We start from the raw sequence: 23754 nt of genomic DNA, 5'->3' as shown, positions 1-23754 counted from the left end.
GGTGTTTTACAGCTGGCCCCACCTCTGCCCATCCACGGCAGTGCCAGTTTTATTCTTGACTTCAGAGAGCTGTGGCTGAGCCCAACACAACACCCAGCTGGGAACAACGCCAGCACCCGGCTTTGGCTGAACAGACAAACCAGGAGMTTCTGTCACACAGAGATGTCACAAGCAAGGACAGCGCAGCAGTGACCACACAAGAATGTGAAAGAAAAACAAGGAGGGAGGGGAAATGATGCTAAATGGCCTCTAAAGAGTGAAACATAATGGAGAAACTGTACAGAGCAAAAGGCAAACCTTCAGTTTCCTTTGAAAGCGGGATTTCTGGTCTGTACTCACCRTAACACAACTGGAGCTGCAGCATGACACACGAGCACTTTGGGGAAAGTTAAATATATTTGTCTCTTTATATCCAATATCAGGCTCTCTCACTACAGTAAAATTGTAAAAGAGGAACATTTATCTGTGTTCCCTGCTGTCATATCCTGTACACACACACTATAACATCACACCTACAAAACTCTATCCCAAGCAGACCAGCACCAAATCTTGTATTTAAAAAGAAAACTAGCAAAGTACAGAGCTTGCCTAAAATTTCATTTATTTGTMCTGTAAGCCAAGGGATCATCCTCAACCAAGAAATGCACTGCTCAGCCTCCTTGGGAGCTGTAACAATCAGTACACTTGTCAAAGAAAAATCCACAAGGAATTCAGTGACAGAGAAAAGGGACATTTTTTACACACGCACTCATGTTGTGCACACACACCCCGAGCAGTTTCCAGTTTCCACTGTAAGCAAAATTCTGGTGAGTTCTATACATTATATCATGAAATAACTAAAATACAGGRGAGGAAGGGGAAATGAGGACATAAAGCCTTTATAAGTATTTACATATCCCATTATTAAGATAAATGAAGGCTAATTAACATGAAATTAGCCACAAGTATGAAATACAAAATGAGTTAAAACTGAGTTTCTAAATAAGATGAATATTACAATCAACTACYGTTAAAACTAAAGTATAAAATGGAAGCTGTAGTAAAATATAAATTAATAATTCTAACAACAAGAAAAAACAAAGTTACATAATTGTTTTAAAWCACTTTGGAGAGCTCAAATTATTGCTTTTTTCCTCAGAAAAAGCCCAGCAGGGGGGAACCTCCCCCATTCTCCCTGCCAGCTGATATTACATTAACAAGAGTGTTCATGTTAAAGCAAGTACTTCATATATTTAATAGCTGTTGTGAACATAACTCAGTTCTTCCTAAACAAAATGTAGCACCTCCTGTGAACATAAAAAGCACTGCTTTAATCTCTAATCAGTTCATATGCAATAATGCCTTTGTTTTGTAATGAATTCCTCTCCTTCATTTGAATGTAGTTGCAGGGTTCTGCTGAATCACAGCTTACACAACCACAGCCTCCAAAACTCCAGAGCCTCAGCACTGGGGCTGCAACTGTCTGGGCAGCAAGACTTTGCTCTGCAGCTTTCTGTGGTTTGGAGACACCATGGAAATCAGGAATTCAGTGTGCCCAGCATGCAGTCCTCCAGCTTTGTCTGACCTGCGTCAGCTTTACCCAGTYACTTGAAAATAAAGACCAAAAAGCAGCTAATACTTTATACAAGCTCYTAGAATTGCTGGCCTAAAGGTTTACTGTCATACATTACTTTAAACATTTTTAATCAGCATGCTTAACCTTCTCTGCCTTCTGGTTCTGAAACCTGCAATGCTCATTTAGGTTACATTTCAAACTCTCAGTAGGCAGAAGTGYACTCTTGTTTAAATTGGCAACAAACTTCATCTGAAATAGAAAATCCTAAGGCAAGTTGGAAAGGCATCTCTGCTCAAATTTAAATGACTTTGTGCGTCCCCSGCTTTCAATCACAACAGTCGAGCTGCCTCTGTCCTTCACATGTCAATTTACACTGAGGTGGCAAACACTGCGAGATAAGGATGGAGTCAGAACACATTGTTTAATCAAGCTGTGATTACAGTTTGCAGCAGCGGTGCAAACAAGGTTTCTTTTCCCATCATTCCTGTGAGGTCCAGCAGTTCCAGTGGCCCTTACCCCAAGCTGCTGTTCCAACACTCCCCCGCTGTGCTGCCTGCAGCCCTGCTCTCTCAGGCTGTGTCACAGACACTCTCTCACTCCAGCGTTTGGGAAAAGCTTGTTGGCACTATCCCGTGCACAGGCTCTTATCTGCAGCCTGGGATGGCAGCAAGGCCACATTCTCCCTCCTCTCAGGAACTGCCACATGTGGGGAGAGGAATGTGTGAGATAAAAGGGAGACTCTTGSTGTCTGTTTTCTTAGGAAACTGTGCACCAGTCCCGACTGGATAGGGGAGAATCCCAAAATTGCAATTCCTCAGAAATCCTATTTTAACTTTGGGAAGATATCCTTTTCCTCATCCACACGCCCCAATCATTGCTCTGTAACAAATGTATGAKGCATGTACAAGATATCCCATCTGTGTTAGTTTTCCTTTCATTAGGGGAAAGCTCCATTATCTCACCCTGCTCACCCCACTCCTGCTTTGCCTGTTAGATACAAAAGTGAGCAGTTCCAAGTCCTGGATGATGTTTTCTGCTGAACAGACCTGAAAAGTAAGATCATTTTCTCTGTTGCTTCCTTGAAGCACTCCTACACACACCCTTGGGACTTACACCTAGAAAATGCCCTCTGGGAGTCTCCTCTTGGATTGCTGCTCTTTAGGAGTGAGTCTGCTCTTGGATCGCTGCTCTGTAGGAGTGTCCTCACTTCCAGTTCCCCAGGGATTGGTCCCAAGCACCTTTCAGCTACTGCAATTTAAATAAGCGCTTTGTGCATATCACAAGATGATAATATACTTTGGAAAGCTAAGCCAAATTAAGCATTTTAAATAARCATCAAAGCCATTTGGTATCCTCTTTCACTTTGAGGCTATTCATTATGATCCCAGCATAAAGCTCTCAACTTCCCCATCCCCAGAAATGTTYGAGGCCAGGCTGGATGGGGCTTGGATCAACCTGGTCTAGTGGAAGGGGTCYYTGCYCATTGCAGGAGGTGKAACAAGGTGTCCATGATGGTTCCTTCCTACCCAAACCATTCCAGGATTCTGTGGTTCTAYSATYCCRRGAATGRAAGTGCCAGGCAGAAATACATTTCCATGCAGGAGAATRGAGTCAGGAGCAGCACTGGCCATCCCCCAAGCCAGGGATGGAAAACTGACAGTGGAATACTGCTGTTACTGTGCAGGAAATAGCACTTRAAGAGCAAAATGGATCAATGGTACCTGCGTTTGTACTCTTCATTGACAATATCCTTGGACTGTGCCCAATGCAATTCACATTACCAAGCCACAGAATACATTCTTAAAGTGTAAGGGACTGGGGGGCAGGCCACAACTGTACTCCACAAAGAAAAGATTCTCCTGCTGTTCTCAGCAACAATCTAAGTAGGCTTCTAGAATTTCCTGCCTTTTGTAATTTRAAGGATTATTAGGAAATTGGATAAAAAAACATTTAAATTCTGAGTTTCAGTAAAGGAGTTCATATTCTTCATTTAYATCCTTCATGAAATGGAGTACAAGACTTGAAACTTCTGTGTAAAAAGAGAGCTGCAGTTAGTATCTGTGGTTGGCMCCCAAGTAGACAATGACACGATTTTCATACACCTTCTTCATAGTCTTCTCAATTTGCTTCAAAAATACTTGTGGAATTCTCCCACATAAAGTGTGCACTGTATCCAGAAATTTTGACTGCAAAGGGTAGTACAAGGATTGGAAGAGATTGTCTTCAAATGGAAACTAAAGAAAAGAAAAAAAAAAAGAATTATTAGTTTTCACTAGTTGTGAAATGGCATTTTGTTAAGTTTCTGTAAAAGAAAACCTTCTATAGGTTTATAACATTTGGAGAATGTTTTGTTCCTCAGCTGCCTGACTGCTTTCACAGAAGTTTGAYTGGATGTTTTACCTAAACAGCCAATTTTCAGAAACTCAAGASTGCGCATTTATAGAGACTTTTACTAACATAAGGATACTGTAAGGAAACAGGAGTTTTGGCAAGCAGAGCTGTGCACATACATCCCAAGTGGACACATGAACCTGTGCTTGTGGACAAGCTTCTGCCCTCCATGTGCCCAGAAGTTTGAGGTGCTCAGGGAAGACAAGCTTTCCTTGGGAATTTATGGACCAGAGACGCAGCCCCCGCAGGAGAAACTGCAACATTTTTTTTTTACCTTCAGTACAATAAAAAAGCAATTTATCACTTATATATCACTTTATAACTTATTTGATTAGTATAATACGAAGCAGAAACGTTTAAACCACCCCAAATACAAGAGAGGCCAAAGCAACTGTGTTCTTTAGTGTCTGATGGGTTYCACACAAACACAACCACTCAGCCTGAGCAATCTGAGTGAGGCAGGAACCCAGCCTGGGGTACAAGGAGTGGCTGTGTCGAGGCAGCACTTACATCCCGGATCACCTCRTAGAGGGCCTTGAAGGTGGGCTGTTTGTCATCGTGGTAAACGCCGCGGTTGCCGTGCAGGATGGAGACCCCCTCGTCCTCGGCGCCCCGGCAGTTGCTGCCGTACATGCAGTGGTCAGGCCGGTAGTTCCACTGGCAGGGGAACACGTACAGACACTCTGCACATGGAGACATGGCACACGTGAGTTACAGCAAATTAAACCAAGCTGGGGCTGATGATCGGGAAATACCCAGTTAATTCTTTACCAAGTATCCCAAACAGACACTTCCTTCCCTCATGGCTGACTACACACCCCAGCTGTGGGTCCTGAACAAACAGACAGCACAGCAACACAAAATCTGGGTGCAAACCCAACCCAAGGGAGCCCTTTRGAAAACTGAAGGGGAAGAATCAAACCAGGCACTGTCCAGCACCCTCTGCCATACCAAGGCATTTTTGGAGTGACAGGAATGACTTGGGAAGCACATAACGGCAGCGAGGGTCATGAAAAATCCTGACTCCTCCTGAAGCCAGCATGGGARAACTTGCAAAGTACATCCAGTGTTTGCTGCTGAAACTRTCAGAGGCCGTGACAATTTGTTACACAGCAGAGCATAAGGGGTGGTGTATTTTATCCACAGCCCTCCAAAGAGTCATCATCCATTAATTTCACAAGACTAGGTCATTTAGAGATGAGCCTAATTTCTCAAAAGGGCTCATAACTCCCTTTCTCCTGGTGATTTTTTTTTTAAACTCAGTGCACACAGTGCTTGCAATCTGCTTGCCATAAATCACTCCAGTCCCTGCAACCTTTCTGCCTCGGCCCTGGGGAACAATGAATCATGGCTGGTGCCAGCAGGGCATGGCAGAAGCACTGAAGATTGAATTCTTCCCTTGGCCTTTCCCAGCTTCCCAGGAAGCCTGCAGCTGGTTCTTGAAAAGCAGGAGAAAAACTTTCTGAACCTTTTCTTCCCTTAAGGCCTCTCTGAGAGTTCTCCAGAAAGGGAGAGCAATCTTTGGAGAAGAGCAAAGGGAGCAGCAACTCAGGCCCAGGTAACAGAGTTCTCTGTGGTTTCAATTCACATTCTATGGAAAGACACCTGCAGCACTCTTGGCCAGTCCTTCCCAGGCCAGGCTCAACAACCTAGAGCTTAAGACCCCAAAAAGTACAGTTTTCTGTGTGAATTGTATCCAGTTCTTTCATTTTCTTTGCTTGAGCAGCCTGATGTTACACAGTTCATAAAAATTTTGTTTACCAGTTCCAAGGAAAGGACTCTGTGGTGCAGAGGAGTCCCCACATGTGGCTTTGATAGAGTACACCCATTACAAAATTACAATATTTTTGCAATCTTTGTTTTTTCCTGCACACTTCAGTGAGCAGCTTGAGTTTTGATTTCACAACTAACCTGGCTCTTTTTCCTTCTCTAGGAAACCATACCTCTATAACATTCTTTTTTTTTTGGAAATTATTTCCCACTCTATTTTTCCTTAGGACTGGGGTAATACATGGTGTACCAGGGACACTGATGTTTGACATCTGTCTGCAGTAAACAGATGTTTGCTTTTTGCTTTGCTTCTCCTCCCTCCTGCAATTTGCCTGGATTTGGGTATATCCAGTTACCCACCCTGTGACTCCTTACACAAAAAGAAAAGGGAGCAGAATAAATAAAGATAATTCCAAACTTTTTTTTCTTAAAATCCCTTGAGGGACTACAAGGTCACATAGCAAACCAGGAAAAAGCAGTAAGGATGGATATTCAGCATCCATTTAGAAGCATGAAATAAGGTTCTCAGCTTCTCTGGGAAGCATGTGCTATGCTGCAGTGTTTAAATCCCTGCATTTCCCACCAGCAGGACATCAATGACACCACCCCGGTGCCTGCTGAGGCCRGGTCACTCAGCTCAGAGGCTGAGCAGCTTTAGACGAGACATTCCAATGGCTGTGTCCACTTTCTGCCTGGATTAGCTTTTATGATACTCATTTGCATGAGTATCAGAAGGCAGCTGAATTTCAAGAAAAACGGGGCTTAGTTTTGCAGAAAGTTTGGCATTTTAACATTTAGATAAACATCTGAAACAAAAACATTATTGCAGCTACACCCTGGGTTAGAGACACCCTGAAGCACACACACAACCCAAACTTCATCCCTTCACTTGATCATTAATTTTATACCTCATTATTTTCTCAGATCTCCAGATTTACATATTCAATGGAACCAAGCCCAAGTCCAACTACCTGCAATGTCAGTAGTATTTTCATAGGTTATAAATCCAAACTGCACAATAATTTCATGACAGAGTATTTATGCATCTTTTAAATAAWGAACAGCACAAAAAAAAAWYMARRWTTTTTTTTCAACACAGATAATCACAGGTCCAAGAATCACTCCTTACCTGGGTTAAAGTAAAAAATGATATTTAGCAAATCCTGGTCTCCCCATGTGATGTAATTTTTGTACTTMTGGTACAATGGATATAACATTTCCTCCCAAGTCAAACCACCCGGTATCAAGCTGTTCTGCAGGGCAGGAAAACAGAAGCAAAGGTTAATATCAGTGAYCAGTGCTGTGGTATCTGACTCAGAGAGGGCACACACAAATCTGTAAGTTTTGCTAAGCCATGCTGGACACCCAGGTRAAGAATGAAGAACTGCCAGGAAATGTTAGAGCTGGACAGGGCTGGCACAGCAGAACTCCCTGTGTTTAGCTAAAATAAAAACAAGGTCTCCTGGGCCCAGCTCTGATGTCAGCTCCTGCTATCCACAACCTTCCTATTCCAAGTGACGGGGGGGAAAAGTGGAAAAGCAGAAAAATGCACGGACAAGGCAAAAACCAAAGTATAAAAGCAAGGAAAAGTACAGACTAAAGATCATCTTCCCTGGGAATTGTAGTATTAAGAGCAATGTTTGGGTTTTTTTTTTTTACTCCAGCTGTTCCTGCAACAATGTGGGAAAACCGTGGCCTTGCCTGAGGAACCACTTGGGGTGAGCAAAGTTTTAGTGATTACAGAATATGCACTCAATGACCTGTCATGAAAATATTCCCTTCTCACTTACACCAGTTCACAGAGTCACTTATCTGCAGCAGGATGTAAAAGTCTAATCACAACAGATGCCAAAATCACCAATTTCTCTGGGTACTCACATCAAGATTTCCATTCTTAAAAACAATACAGTGACTGCACTGAAGATCATTTGTTTGTTCATGTATCTTTTCAGGGGTAAGGTAAGAAGTTGGAAAAGCCATTTTTAACACTGCTATCAGACTGCTTCAGCTCCAAGTTCTCACTCTCCCAGCCTTCAGGAAGTTTCATTTATTTTAAYAATCATGCTCCAATATGATTTTTTTAATATCCAATGACTTTAATATCCAATTCTATGTATTCCATACTTCTCTGGTTCTTTACGAACCAGATTACGAACTGGATTACGAACTCAGTGCAATTTTTCAATAAATTTTCCAAGATGTGAAAAACACAGTAATCCTGAGTTTCTGCAACAGCTGCATTTGTTCTCACCTTGAACTGAGTGCTGCGGATCCGTGTCAAATTCATCAGCATCACGCCCGAGTTGACGCCGGTGGTGCCGTAATAAGGGTGACGGGCAAAGCGGCTGTACCAGCCAATCTTGGGGATCTCGTGCTCGGGGGCCATGGCAGCCAGCTGCGTGGAGTTGAACTCTCTCAGGAGGTGCCAGATGTCATCGATGGGCCTCAGGAACAGCACATCGGTGTCCACGTAAAGCAGGGAATCCACATCCTTTAAAATCACCTTGGGGTGGGCACAGCGGGATGAGAAACGAAGCAGAGAGACAACAAACATGGAGATTATTGGCAAAATGGACTTTTATTTCAAACTGATAATTTGGAGGAGATTATTGATTTATCAGCTAAATGTAATTACACAGAGGAACAACAAATCAAATTATTGGCTTGTTGGCTGTGGGTTTTTTTGAACTGCAAAATAAAACAGCTACCAGAGCACTGAGGTTGGATTAACCTACACATGAAACAGAATCCACTGAGCTCCCAAAAATACCTGCCAGGACTACTTAGTATCTGCTCCAAAATTACTTGTAAATAATACACAATTACAGAGCTCTGTTCAAGATCTCTAAGTGGTGAAGCATTCAGTKTTCTCCACTGACAGAAAGGGTAACTCAGGAGAGCAGAATATGGATAAGCTTATATTCAGTATTAATATACACAACTGTGTCACATTAAGACAACTCCATTCATCACAAATATTTGTGCATCCCCTKGAAGAACAAAATTTGGCTGTTAAACAGAAATGTCACATTAAAACATACCAGGTCATATTCTGACTTCTGTTACCAGATTCTGCACGAGGAATAACCCCAGTAAAGTTGGTMAGGTCAGAAGGGTGCAAAGTGCAGATCAGAGCAGGATATTCCCTCTGCTCCTGCTGCCCATGTTCCCCCTGGTGGCTGCCCAAATCCTTACACACTCATTCATAAATGTCCCGTGGTGGGACAAATGATCTGGTGCTTCACGTCTTTCTAAAATAATAAAAACCGTTACTGACAACTGACCACCAGTTCCAACTGCTCTTCTTTGGGTGCCCTTCTTCATTRTTTGCTAAAACTGTTCAGAAGGTGCTGAAGGACTGAAGTTTTCCTACTTTGGTCTCAGCCAAAACCTGCTTTTATTTCTCTTTCTTTCTTTGAAAAGTAAATCCAAAAGKCCTTGCATTTTCACCATGTTGTGGAACACAACAATCACTTTCTTATCCAATTGCAGTGATATTAATGATAAACTCTCCTATTTATGCAGGTTACAATAAATTCTACCAAAGAAACTGGGTTTTACGTAAGTTCTAATGTATTGTGACTGAGGATTACCTGTGAAATAGAGTTGAACAATATTAGGATTTTCAACAAGTGGGTGAAAAATATCACCTCTAAGCATGCTCAACAGGAATCCACTAAGATGCCAAATCCGTGAGTAAAGACTTAAATGAGATTTTTCACCTGACTGAACACTTGGGGATTCAGACTGACATTTAGTCAAGTTTAACAAATCCCTGACCTGTATTTCTGACAGGATAACTACATGTTCTTCCTACAGAACAGGGCAAGCAGGAGAAKGAACTGTCTCTGCATTTTAAACATAAGTTATGCTTACAACAAACTCCAAATAAACACATTCAACACAATCCTGATCGCTCTGCTGGATGGAAGATTATAGCAATACACTATTTTCCCACAAAAACCCCACAAACCAGCATGTGGAGGTAATAAATGAGTGACAAAAMCAGTTCAATAATACATAAGCTCACAGTAAATATGTGCAGATGTTAAGAATCCTTGAGTCCAGTACTAAAATGCAGTAAACCAATAAAAAAGACAGCTACTGTAAGAGTAAATCAATAGAAGACAGACAGCTTAACAGGAGAAAGGGGTTTCAATTTAAAGATAKCCTGAATATTGTCTGTTAATTATTCTGTAGCACCTAAGAGCCCTAATTCATAGAGACCTGCTATGTGAARTAGATAAAATCAAAATACATTAAAAGAAGAAAAATCACCCCAAAATTTAGTCTGAGACAGGAGATAACCCTGGAACTCAGAGAGCAGAAGCTGAGACTCTGATGCCTGTGGGATCCGTAACACACTGCAGATCATGTAAGACTTTTGTCAAAGGCAGCCCTGGTAGAGAGATGAGYTCAGGCATTTTCCAGCAGAAAAAAAAATTATCCCAGTTCAGGGGGAAGTTTAACAGGTGCCTACAGATACTCCTCATCCTTCCCAAACATGATTGACAGCCGGGCCGCTGCTTCTTCCACCAAAAAAACATTCTTTCAGCAGCCTTCCATACACAAATAAATTTAAGTCTGTGCAAGTCCACAGACTGTAATAATTTTCCTACAGATTCAAGAAGGTATTTCAGCTCTTTGTGCAGGGCCTGTCCCCACCTTGCATCCCTCCTCTCAGGATTCAACTGCCCTCCTTCCTGCTGGTCAAAAGATTCTTCCTTCTCCTGTGTCCAAGGTGCTGCCCTGGAGTGACACCCAACTGGCTAAAAAAAGAACTGTGCTACCTCCTTTAAGCCCTTCACACTTTCCCTTTCACATGTCAAGTGTTAAGACTCCTTTAAAACCTGCAGATGTCAGTTTGAATTGCTCACATSTCTCCTGGCTGTGCCTTGGGTAGGAGGGATTTAATTTCACCAGTTGTAGCTGCAGGAGTTCTCACAGAGCAGGAGCCTGCAGGGCAGGTTAAAAGCAACAGCAGTGACCTGGAGCAGGAGCTTTGCCAGGCTGTGTCTGGAGGTCTGAGCTCACACAAACCACTCAGGAACTCCTGACAGCCTGGGATTCTGGAAGGGGATGGCCAGAAACATGGCTTGCTGTGCTTGCCTTCCCCTTGCTCTGCAGGCACTTGCAGCTTAAAAGAAGTGTGAATTTTTTAATTTTTTTTTTCAGCTATATAGAGTATTCTTAGTAAATCTGTCAAAAAGTTCTGCACAGAACTGGCTATATTTAGCCTGGCACTTCACTAAAATACCCAATTATCTGTAATTTGATTTCACAACTTCTGTCTCCATAGATTCTCCCCGTGTTAGCAAGGTTGGCAAGGAATAACACACTGCTGTGTAAACACACACTGGGGTACTGTGAAGCTGGGCTACCTAAGCGTTTGTGAGGGCTCACATGGCATCCTAGCTTGATCCAAAATTAGGGACAAATCACAAAGCTTGATGCTCGAGTAACAGTACCACAAGGAGGAGTTACTAAACCTGACTGTAGTAAGCAATTAACTCACAGCAGAGACTTTTGTCTAGATAAGGCYCTGGCATCTATTCTCACTGGATACTTGAGCATCCCTCAAGGGGAAAGCTGTAACACAGGGATATTGCTAATCTATCTTAAAAGCTCTTAAGTAGATTAAGTGTTTTGAGAAGGGCTCTAAATGTTCATCCAAAAATCATCCAAAAATCCCTTAAGCATTTCAGGATACTTTAGCTGATTGTTTCGGGAGCTCCAGAAGAGCAGCACGGAGACAGCTGCAGCCAGCCCTGAGGGACCAACATCCCTGGGAGCAGAGGATGTTCCTCACCTGCTGTCTTAACACCCATGTCAGGAGTACAAAGCAGCTCCCAGTGACTGCAAGAGAGCATTACCCTCCTGGTTTAAAGTTTCATTCTGTGCTCACAAAAAGATCCACATCTTCCTCCCTGTGTGTCTGCAAATGTCTTGGGTGGTTTTATTGCAGCAGAGTGCAGCAAGACATTGACTCGTGAGATTACACACAGGCTCTGTCTATGTTCCCTGCATCTAAGCAGCAAATGTGATCAGATGTCTCAGAATGCCTCTAAAAATGCAGGATGATGTACTGTCCTCTTTAATATTTTAGCATCCTGGGTAGATTCAGCAAGCTGAAAATGTGCACCTCAGCCTGCTGGCCAGGACAGAACAGTTCAGCACTGCAATTTGCAGGGTCACATCCCACAGCTCCACTTTTACCACCGAGTGGTTCTTACCCACTTTTCCCTGAACACATTCCTCAGACCCTCCTGTCCACTTTCACACGCCTGCTGGTGCTGCASAGGAGATTTCTTTGGCAGGAGAGGCACTTGTGAATCAAAGACTCACATTCCACTCGGGCTTAGCATTATCAGGAGCAARGCAATTTGCACAACTGAGAGCTAAACAGCTGATAAACTCAACTACTGCTCTCCTGGGGTCCTCCCCAAACCCAGGCACATTTCAGGGAAGCTGCAGGGAATACTGCTCAGCACAGGGAAGGATAAGAAAAAAACATACTGATATCCTGCTGGTATTTATTAAAAATGAAAGTCAAACTARTTCTCTAAACAGTAACACTTGGAACCCTCTGCTCCCACTGTGCAGAAACAACATCAAAACACTTCTCATCAACACCAAAAAACATAATGGTGGCTGAAATTACCCAGAAACAGCCCAAGGTTGCAGTGAACAGCCAGTGAACTCAAGCACCAAAGCTCACGAGTCCCACAGGACATTTGCCTCCTCAGCTAAGACTACAAATTGTTTTCTTCACTATACACACATCAACTCCATGTCAGCTGCAACTCCTCTCRGACAGCCCCTCCTACACAAAGCCATAAACCTCAGCCTGACCACACACAGCATTTTGCAACTGTCCCTAGAGAAACAAWCATCTACAGTCCAAGCTGCCCCCTCACTCTGCTAACACAGCGTGCAACAGTCTGATATTCCTCACAAGAAGTTACTGGAGAACTTCAGCAACATGTGAGYGACAAAAAGGAATCAATCAAAGCATTGCCCAGCCAGAAAGAATCACCATCAGTGCATAATCCTTTTCTGTCATCAGAACAGTTAAGAGAAATAAAGTTAAACCATTCCTACAAGTCATCTCCCAAAATGACAGAAAACACCACAGAAATATGAAGAACAGAGATTTCTGTTTACCCAGTACCTCCTGACACTCTGTATTGAACAAGCTAATGCTTAGGGATTATTTTCCAGGTGATACAAATATTTRCTCAGGGGAGAGAGGATCCCTGCTGAAGCTGGAGTTCCTTCCAGCCCATCTGGCCTTTGTGCAGTTGATAGTCCACCCCTAAATGGCAGATCAGCAGAACTGCTGACAGCACATATTTTCTCACATATGTATTCACAGGCTACGTATCTGGACGTGCAGCTGTCTCCTGATTGCTTCCATCTGAGAGGGGAAAGATTTCTTTGTCCCCCCCTCCACTTCTCCTAAGACAGAGATGAAGAAATCTGGATCATGTGAACAGCTTGTCACTTCACTGGAGTCACCCCAATCAAMAGCAACCCACAAGATATTTTTGATAGATGTTCTCAGTTACACAGAWATTGCTTTATGCAAACGTTCTTTCAACTTCTGATATGCAAAATTGTTATCAACACTTYCCTTCTCTCCCAGTTTACAACACTGAGTATAATATAATACAGCTTTTCAGTGAACTTGAAGATCCCAGGACACACCAAGCTCTTGAGTGAAATCTAACTTTGAGCACACTGGAATTATTAACTTAAGGGCAACTCTGACAGTCTTGGAAAAAAGAAATAAAACTCAAGGAAAAGGGAATGCTGAGAGCATCAGTTTAAGGGCTAACATATGGAAAAGAAGATGGTGGGTAAAGAGGACACGTTTAAAGAATGTTATTTAGGAAAGGCATGCAGGATCTACCCCAAAAGATCTGCCCTGACAGAGCTCCCACACTCTCTGGAGTCTGGAGAGCCCGAGAGGCTCATGGAACCAGAGACAAATCAGAAACACACTTCCTTTGTTAGCCGGAAAAAAACAGGCTGGATTTCTGTGTTGTTTTTTTCCAGTGTCTTAAGCACAGACTAAAATACCTTTAAGCAGATGTTTCAGCCTGAAAATGGTTTTAATATTACACCAGCAAAGCTTCCTTTCCGTGGAAGAAACCTTTTCCTGAAGCAACCTACTCAGAAATCCAGGTGCCTTACCGGAAGAAACAGGCGCTGGGCAGCACATGGTTTGAATAACTTTTTCCATTCCTGAGCATTTCCTACCGAGAAGGTTATTGGGTAAATGTTGGACTCAAACTTCTTCGTGTATGAGGAAGGCCACTCCTTCAACTGAAAGACATAGTGGGAGGAATCAGATACTTACTACATGTTATACAGCTCTTTTTTAAAAAATGCATGCACGAGAAATTTGTAACTATGCACAGTAAACAACGTGTTGCTGTTAATGTAATTTTTCTCAGAYATTTGCAACTCCTAACAGACTCATTTATTTATTTACCAAATGACAAACTCACCTTCTTCTCAAATTCAGGCTTAAGGGAATCCTCAGCAAAGATGTGGAAGCAAAGCCTCCTGTTGCTGAAGAGAACTGCTGATTTCAGCATGATCAGTGTCTCCTCCAGCCGGTCCCCACATGCCACCACAGCCAGATGCATGCACTGCAAGGATGAGGRTGAGGCCTCCTTTGGATGTTTCTGCTCTCCAGGCTTCCTGAAAATCCAGAGAGAAGCATATAAAAGTTACTGAGGTAGACATGAAGAGAATGCTGCATTAACAGACATCAGGATTGCTGGTTTTTCTCTTCACCATCATTTTGCAATGTATCAGGAGTTTTTTTTTTCCTGATTAGGTATCTACAGAACACACAAATAGCATGGCAATTTTTGTCAATGGTACAGATCAACAGCATTACAATTACAGCATAAAGAAAAAGGCTATTTTCTGTTATTCCTACATTTCTGGGTTTGCAGAAATCACTGCACTACAGACACAGATGAAGCCAATTTCACAGCACCTCAAACCACCTTGATCTGTGCAAATGATAGCTCATTCCCCAGCCCAGAGGTCAGGAAGCCAGAACAGAGTTATAACAACCCAGCCAACTTTCTAACACAATGCAGATCACACAACTGCATCCAGCAATTTCATTTCCAAGCCCATAATGGYTAGACTGGAAGAAGACTTCCATACYGAAAAARAMMCCATTCTATCCATATGTAAATTGTTCTTACAGTTAATTAATTTTGCTATTAAAGATGCATGCCTTAATCCTGGCCTGAAGGCACTGGCACAGTTTCAAAGGACTGCTCTCCATTTCACCCCATGGAATCCATGAGATTTTGCTAAAAYAGAGATTTTTGAAAACAAATATAGTCACATATCCCAGATGAATCAGACTATATTCCAAGGGCCAAATTGTGGGATTTTCACTTAGCTCCCACCTGTGTGGGCTTTAAATCCATTTCASCCAGATACAGGGAACACAGTAAGAGGCACATTAAAGCTCCCTGCCAGCCAGAAAAATCAGGTTCTCCTAGGGAGGTGAAGACCTCTTGAAAACAGTCTTTGGATCTGTGTTTAGTGTGGAGGTAAAAATTGTATTCCCCAGGAATGCTCCTACCATGGGATATCCACATTCCAGCACAGAGGGCACTTAGACTGCATTACACGGAATGGAGCTGACCAAGCAACTCAATCCCAGGCACAGCAATCATTCCAGGAGAGTTCAAAAGGCAAATCATAGATCACTGCCYGTCCTGGACATATCTCTGAGCAGAGAACATCAATCCCAGCCCCTGCTCTGCACACAATTGCACACAATTAATCACTGAAGTTAATGCTACAAACAGAARTTCTAAATAAAGAGAAAAATGACAGTTTTAAGCTGTTATTTTTTTTTCCAGATATTGAAGAGCTGCTCTGTGTAGCAGCAGTCTTTTACTTTAGAGTTATCCACCTCTGTGTAAAGGAACACCAGCCACTGGCACYATACTAACTATACAAAGCAATATGTTTCATTAAGGGCTTCAAATCTTCTATTTAGTCTTAATTAACCCTCAATTTCATCAGTGTATAAATAATGGAATACTACATCTCTGTGAAGTGGTATTTACTTTCCAACCTATTAGTGTAAAACCCGCTGAATTATTGAAGTGCATAATTATCTGCTCACACAGATCACCTTTTCCCCCTTCTCCCTATCTGTTTAATGTTTCCCCTTAATTGAGTCTCTAAATCAAGCCATAGAGAGGCTGGGAGCTGCTTTGATGTAGCTTCTGGCAGTGGAATTCACTGAGAGAGGGRCTAAACCCTGCATTTTTATTGCAACACTTCAAAACTCCACACCGAAGCACTCAGCTTTCCTGGGCAGTTTTAGCCACGGTGAGCTCTGCATTAGGCAGCTGTTTTGGAGTGAAAAATGTGGACAAGCACTTCCAATGGACAGACTCAGCAGAAGCAATCCTTGGTGAAAGCAGAATGCCTGGAAAGCCCATGGGAGCAGGGATAACAAGAGACATCCAACATGGACACTGYAGAGGAAAAAGCTGAGCCTTGGAGRTGACGAGTTACCAACAGTGCAGGGAGTGGCCTGAATTGGAATAAAAATCCTAAAGAAAAGGAGATATTTGAACTATATCACTCATACTGGGGCACTGAGAGCAATAATCAGTGAGAGGAGTAGCAATGAGGTACACAAGAATTTTGGGACACAACATTTTACATCTTTTCTCCAAGTACCTAAAGAAACCTAGAGGACTGTGAAAACAAAGGAGAGCTGGAATGGGAGACAAAAAAGTGCCACAGCAGGATGCACTTGACCGCAATTTTAATATAGCCTTTAAAAAATAACAATTATCCAGAAGTCTGAGAAGAGGCAGGTGTAGAGGCAAAGTCAAACTGCCTGGAGGGCAAACAAGCAGATCCTGGCAAAAAACACCCCAACTCCCCTGCCCTGTTCATGTTCTCGCACCTCGTACGGTGCAAGGAGAACGGAAGGGACAGGGAGGAACAACAGCTGGATGAAAGGATATCCCTCAAAGATCTGCAGGATACAGCCAAATCATCCSACCTGTAAAATGGGAACAGCTGTTACCACAGGAAGAATCTCCTACCTCGAGAGACTCCAAAGACATTAAAAAGCCCCYAGATCCACAAAGTAATACAATTATTGTCATTAACCAATTCTTCCTAACACACTCATTTCTTTATAGGTCAACTTGTCTGTTATGAAGTCTGTAGCTGGATTTTATAACTCAAATTRAATGTTTAAATGCATCAAAAGCAATAGAGACCTGGGCCTTAAYGCTTCCTGTGTTTGACAAGAAGAAATACAGAAACTAAGATTAAGCACTCCAGAAAGCATCACAAAATACTTGTAGAACACATCCCCATGGAGTGGCTGGAGACAGAATAAGGTAAGATGGAGAACAATAAAATGCTTATAGCAAAGACCTTCCAACAATACAGAGCAACTCCCATCCAGTTGCTCACTGTATTTTGTTTACTCCATACAATTTTTTTCAGAAAGGCATTGACACAGCAGGAGCAGCCTGAGTGCTCAAGCACAACAGTGTGCATTCCTAGGTCTTAAAGTTTAGATTACATGTAATTTTCTTATTAGTCACAGCCAAAGTGTCTCAAACATAATTAAACCAAAACCTGTCTAAATCAATCCAAATCCATTCAAAATAATGCATTCCCACCTCATTACAGAGCCTGCTAATCTATTCAAGCCTTCAAATTTATTCCTGAGAGAAAGATAATGCATGCAGACTCTTCCAAAACACAATATAGTTGTTAATTTTTGAAACCATCTTCCTATTATGATCTCATTTACTCTTGCAGCACAAACAAGAGCAGATTTAGGCGTTGTATCAAAACTGGTGATTCACTGGACAGGCTCCTTCCCTGAGTCAATATCCCAACAGMAGCTCCATGATATGAAACACATTTTCTTGCAGACTTTAAAACATAAATTAGAAAGGAAGGCTCTCAAAGTTTTTTAATCAACTTTTCTCACTTTGATGCAGTTGCACAAAACCAACTGCAGCTACCGTCAATTAAAAAATGGTTGAAGTTTCAACCTCCTCCTACCACTCAGAGAAAGGGGAAAAAAGCCACTCAAAACCAGAATGGATGGTTTTCTCTCCTTTTGTGAAGTGGGCTCTTTTTGAAACAAGTATGAAATACTTGCTGGGGCTTCACCATGTTATTATCACACTCAAGCCAAACTTGCATGTGTGTGCACACAGGCTGCACAGAAAGAGGATTTTGACAGGTTGCCATGCAAAAGATGTTTTGCACTGGAAAAGTTACTTTTAGGGAACTAAATGTGCTGGCAAAGGTTCACTTCCCAAGCTTTGCCACGCTRATTTAATAGAGAGCGTGGTCACATCTGCCCTTCAAATGTAAAACAATCCTCCTTCTTTTTGATACTTTGCACACATTGGTTTGGCACATATTTAAAATTCTTCATATAAAAAAGTCTTATTGGAGGCATAAGGTTTGCAACTTCCAAGAGAAATGAGCAGTAAAACTACCATGAAAAATCAAATTTTCAAAGCTAACCAGAAACCTCGCTAGATTTGTCAAAATTATCTAATGACCAAAGCAGGACACATGAATGTCATTGCTAACATTTGCRAGGTACCAGTCAGTTAATGACAAGTGCTTACATTAAACTTTTATCGTGTATAGCTACTTACGTGAGAAGCATTCTGCTCTTCTTAAAACTTAAAAACTGATGTCTTCTGTTATTATGTAACTACAGAAAGCAGTATTACAAATCCCAGTTAAAATACAATGCATCTTCCCTGCAAGACGATGATTTCCATAAAGCAGACATCCTAGGTAACACCTTTGCTTCTGAGCTGAGCCCAAAACCTGCACCCTCTAACCTAACTACACAAACCAACTTGGCAAAACTGAATTCAAAAGTTTTACATTCACAAAGACAACACTTCACTAATGTTCTGTTGATCAGTCATGCAGTCTCATATAAGCATGTACACTGTCATCACACAAGATCTTATCCAGCCCTAATCAAATTTGCTATTATCCTGAAGGAATCAGTTAGATAAGTAGTGATCCCTCACATCAAATAAAAAACTAATCTTCCTTTGCTGATACGGAGGAACTAAAATGATAACCATGGCCTGTTTCTTACAATCTGAATTCAAGCCCCTCCAGTGCTTTCAGTCTAGCTTGGATCAGGCTTTTTAAACCCAGCAGATCCTACAACCCAATGCCTTTCCAAGCAGGCAAGCATCACCTCCACTTGAACCACTTACATCACACCCTCCCCAAAATTCTTGTTTTATGGAGACCCTCAACTGAATAAATTTTAGTAGTAACTAACACAACAAAGAATCTTTCAGCAAGTGGCTCAACAGGATCCACAGAATTGTGCTGCTCRGTTTTAGAGACTCTTGCTGGGGCCAAAGATGTAGGATCATAACGGAAAAAACAACCCCCAAAGCCCACAAACAAACAAAATTCTGAAGCAAATGCATGGTCTGAATAGTGAATTCCTCCTTTCAGGCTGTTGTGTTGCAGACCTTGAAAAAAGTACTTGCAAAGTCAACAAATAATCAAAAAGTTAGATAACGTCAAATTGTGAAACATGAAGATTCCACTGAAAAGCTCATTGAAATGGACCATTTGTTTACACTCTCTGGCAGTTCCATACTTTCTGGGCTCCCTCCTTCAGTGTTYTTCTTGATTTCCATGATAATCACAGAGATATGCCTTAAAGAAAAATGACTTCAGGAGGTACAGTTGCTAGTGGAAATAATCCTGCTTTAATACCAGCATTTGAATTCTGTCCGTGGCCCACTCTCAGCCCCAGAAAACATCTCCTGCATTCAGTGTGGTAACAATGCTGCGGAGAAACCAACTGCTTTAATAAGKTAAGGAGTAAGAGCTCAAGAAACAGGAATAGCCTTTCATTCAGAACATCTCTGTGAAATCATGAATCAGAGACACAAAGACATACCAAGGTAATTAGATATATGAGGTCACACTGACCATAGTATAATTGGAATGCAAAGGGGAAAACAAGTCCTCCACCCACCAAAAGCCCTCCTTTCTCAACTAATTAGTTTTTAAAAAAAATACCCTGCCTGTAAGGTGCTGGGAGAGGAAACACAACACACCACAATTTAAAACTACTTTAAAGTTCTGCTAAATTAATTTGCATATAAAAAACATTCAAAACAAAAAGCTCGAAAGCTTAAAATCAGCCGGTGCCTTCGCAGTTTGGAACCCAGTGGCACCACACGGYAATTACCAGGCGCTTTCCCTTTTTCCTGGAAAACCCGCAAAGTGCAGCTCCCGAGGTGACAGCAGCTCCTCACTGCAGACAGCGAGTACCACACTGCCCACGTCAGCCTCCGAAACAAGGCCAGAACTAATGGAAAACCCGCTATTTTAGAAGCTTTTCTATCAGAGGAGAGAACCTTCCGCTCAGATACAGGGAAAATCTCCACGCGCTTCCGTGGCATCTCTGGCAACTGYGCTGGCARAGGAAACACGCAGGAAAAAGTTTGTACTTGAGAACCCCGGCAGTACACACATGGCTCTCTCATCAGCGGTCACTCCCGGGTGAAGAACACCCGGGACAGGGGAGTGCCCGACGCACCGACACCAAAGCGACAGCGCCGAGGGGACCGCGGGGCGGGCGGGTCTCGCGTGGGGCTGGGCACGGACAGAGCGGGCAGGGACTCCCGAGGGCAGGGACGGGGCACGGAGCCGTCCCGTTACCTGGCGCTGGCGCTGCCGCTGCCCGAGGGGCTCCTCCTCGGGGGGCTCCGGCCGAGGCGCGGCGGGCGGCGGGCGGGCACGGAGGGCGCGGGCGGCGGGGCCGCGCTGCCCGCCAGCAGATAGAGCAGCAGCAGCACGGCCAGGCACAGCAGCGCCGCCGCCACCTTGCACGGCCGCCGCATGGCCGGGTCAGCACGGCCGCATGGCCGGAGCGGCAGCGCGGCACGGCCGGGCCAGCAGCACCGCACAGCCGCGTCCCGCCGCCCGCATCGCCCGGCACGGCCCGGCCCGAGCGGGGACGTGGCCGCACAGCCCGGCCCGGCCCGGCGGGGCGGGGAGGGGAGGGGCGGGCCGCGCCTACCGTACTGTCTGGAGTAGCCGCCCTGTGCTCCGTGCTGCGGGACCGCTGCGGAACCGCCCGGACTCGGGCACGGGGCTTTGTAAAAGTCTGGTTATAACCGGGGTTAATCAAAAATGTCTTTGGCTTCACGGTTGGGCAGTGCTGGGAGCGTGAGCGCAGCAAGGTGAGCAGGGGAAAAAGGGGTCGGAAGCGCGGAAGTTTCGCCTGCCTAACAATCRAACTTCCCTCACTGGGCCTTGCAGCCCCAATTTATTACCTAYATAAAATACACTCTTCTCATTCCACCTACACCGAACGCAGGTTGTATCACGATAGAGTGCGATACTTGTAAAACTGTGAAGGAACAAAGCGCTCACTCTCTTGCSTAGGTGGTTTTAAACTCGTCCCGGTGTGACCCATCCTAAGGACATCAGTGAGATCACAACACTGAATTTCACACAAGCAAGTCCTACTTGGGCTCATAATCGGATTTATGACCTTTAAAGGTAGAGAATGACAGAAATGCAAGAATTCTTGCTGTCCCATGAGCTGGAGTTTAAACTGTGCAAGAGTGGAGACACCAACGCTGGAAAGGGGACAGAAGGGAAAGTGGAACCTCACAAGTCCCTCACAAGGTTTAGTGCTGGAGGAGCTCCATGTGTCTCTCTGSAGTCACTGGAAGTGACACTGGCATTCACTTGGCAGTGAAACTGTACAGCCTGTCCACTTTATACCACTGGCACCACATGCCTTCACCAGTGGTATCCCAAAATGTACTTTGCCTTAGCATCAGTCCAAACTCAATGAACAGAGTTTCATCCAACTCAGACTGTGGCCAGATATGAAAATGTAAATTACTTCATGCTAAGAGAAAATAGCAATACTAAATGAGAAACTACAGAAAAACCACAAYGCATAAACATACGCTCTTTCCTAAGAATATATGCACTGTAATGAAACCCTACCAAACTTTAAACTTAATGATAAAGAGTACCAGTAGCAACCTGCTGAAATCCTCAAGCTGTTCAAATGTGTGATTTTGTATCACCAATACAATCACCTTCTTCTCTACATATGTAAATTAGGCCCTTTTAGTAATTTTGTTTTGAGTTACCATTTCTAAGGTTGCCAGATTTATTTAGCCATGTAGAGCCAATTGTGCTTATAAATTGCAAAACTTCATGTTTCTGTTTCTCAAGCGAAAAGCAAGTTTTCCTAATTACTTGCCCAAAATATTGTAGATAATGCATTTTAATTCTTCAGTGCTCCACTARACATAYAGCAGCCAAATTCATTCCTTCATCAGAAAGATGCACCAAAAGATGKAGTCTTTGCACATTTCSAAATTAAACCTTTTCATTACAGTTYTAAAAAACCTCAGTATGTATTTTACAGAAGAAAGCAATGCACATTTKTCAGAGATGGTGCTTCATACTTGACTTGGATGGAAAAGCACAATGGCTGATGTACCACTTTTGTCACTAAAATCAGCATRTAAGTGGTTCTTTTACAAGGAAAGTATTAGCAAAAAAAAAAAAAAAAAAGACTGTGAGTTCTTAGGCTCTAAAAAATAATTCTGAGGCAGTCTTGGAAAGTGTCAGTTAGACAAGAATAAACTTTCAGATGAAACTTCTTTATCTTTCACAGATTTGTCCTGCAAATTTGAACTTTTCCAGAGAAGATGGTGCTTGCTGGTTCATAGTTGAGCTTCCTGTCCAATACACTCATTACAGATCACTTTGGTAAGGTCCAAAAGTTAATTAGAGCTGAAGTTCTCTGGAAATGCATCAAAAGTTTCTGAGGACATGACTGAGGCCTTGGTCTAAGCCAAATCAGCATCTGAAATGAGGTATCATTAACTTGTTAAGATTTTTTTTTAAAAAGCTTCTTATATGCCACGCATCTTCAATTTCTGCACGTGAAAAACTGGGACACAAGTAAGTTTTGGCTGAACGTTAAAACCATCCATCAGTTTTAAATCAGTCGGGAGAATTATCTATTTTGAAGCAAATTATTTCATTTTTTGAGTAGTACTTGAACTGCTAGTTCAGCTCCATACAAGCCAGAAGAAGTTTTCTCATAAAGAGATGCAATATTCAGTGGATTTCCAGCCTGAAAGATTGTTTCTCTACTTGTTTTTTTAAGGAAAACTTTATTAGAAGAAGTTACATATTTATGCTTTTTCCCTCCAGGAAAAATGTTTGAATACATTTCCACAAGAACAGTAACAGAAAGGCAGTCAGTAGCATTTCAAAATGTAGAGAATTATCTGGAACCAGAATACTTCTCAGGGTCCAAAGGCAGAAAAATTAGATTAATTCTACGTTAGGTTCTATATGTAATAAATCACAGCTTTTAAACAAACTTTCCTGCTTTCAGAGCTTTGTGTTTTCCTTATTGCTGCATTTCTTTTGAGCCATCAGGATGTGTCCTCTTCTCACCCTGTCAATGTCTGCATTTATCCAGAGGCTTAGAAGAGCCTTATGTAATTGGGAATTCCTACTCGGACAGTGCTTGTGGGGTCACTCTTCTGTTTACTTATCTTCTGCCTTATCTGCAGCAAAGGAAAAGACAGATGAGTRTAAGCATAACAGAAATAGCACATTTGTTGACAGGAATTAGTACTGGATTAACCAATGGTTTCACAGGATAGAAACAAACCATGTCCCCAACACACTCATGTTAAATTTCCACACTTCTCTGTGGAAAAGCAGCCGCTGAAATAAAATATGCTCAGTCTGTGCAAGATACTATATGCAATCGCAGGTAAGAATTCATTCTATTTGTCAAGATGACCGATTGTGATTCTTACCCTAAATGACCCAGCTTTACACCGCCAYACTACCCACGTCCATACTGTTAATCATTCCCTTTCTAACTACTCTTGCAAAAACACCAGCGAACTCCCACAAATTTACGGACAGCAAGAATTTACCGC

The 23754-nt window shown here is 42.7% G+C and overlaps 1 protein-coding gene across 1 annotated transcript; it reads right to left on the bottom strand.

Moving 5' to 3' along the window:
- Positions 1 to 3125: 3125 nt before the first annotated feature.
- On the bottom strand, positions 3126 to 20750 carry GXYLT2 (glucoside xylosyltransferase 2). The gene is made up of 7 exons (XM_057366406.1): positions 20477 to 20750; positions 14230 to 14425; positions 13913 to 14044; positions 7968 to 8219; positions 6846 to 6969; positions 4457 to 4629; positions 3126 to 3789 (listed from the first exon to the last, which is right to left on the bottom strand). Exons 1-7 carry the CDS (start codon positions 20656 to 20658, stop codon positions 3607 to 3609), a joined length of 1242 nt encoding a protein of 413 aa, XP_057222389.1. The 5' UTR covers positions 20659 to 20750; the 3' UTR covers positions 3126 to 3606.
- Between the last annotated feature and the right edge of the window lie 3004 nt (positions 20751 to 23754).

The sequence above is a fragment of the Malurus melanocephalus genome, unplaced genomic scaffold (assembly GCF_030028575.1).
Source record: "Malurus melanocephalus ecotype Western Australia unplaced genomic scaffold, MMel_1.1 scaffold_64, whole genome shotgun sequence".
Classification (NCBI taxonomy): Eukaryota; Metazoa; Chordata; class Aves; order Passeriformes; family Maluridae; genus Malurus; species Malurus melanocephalus.
This window is presented reverse-complemented; position numbering and strand designations above follow the sequence as displayed.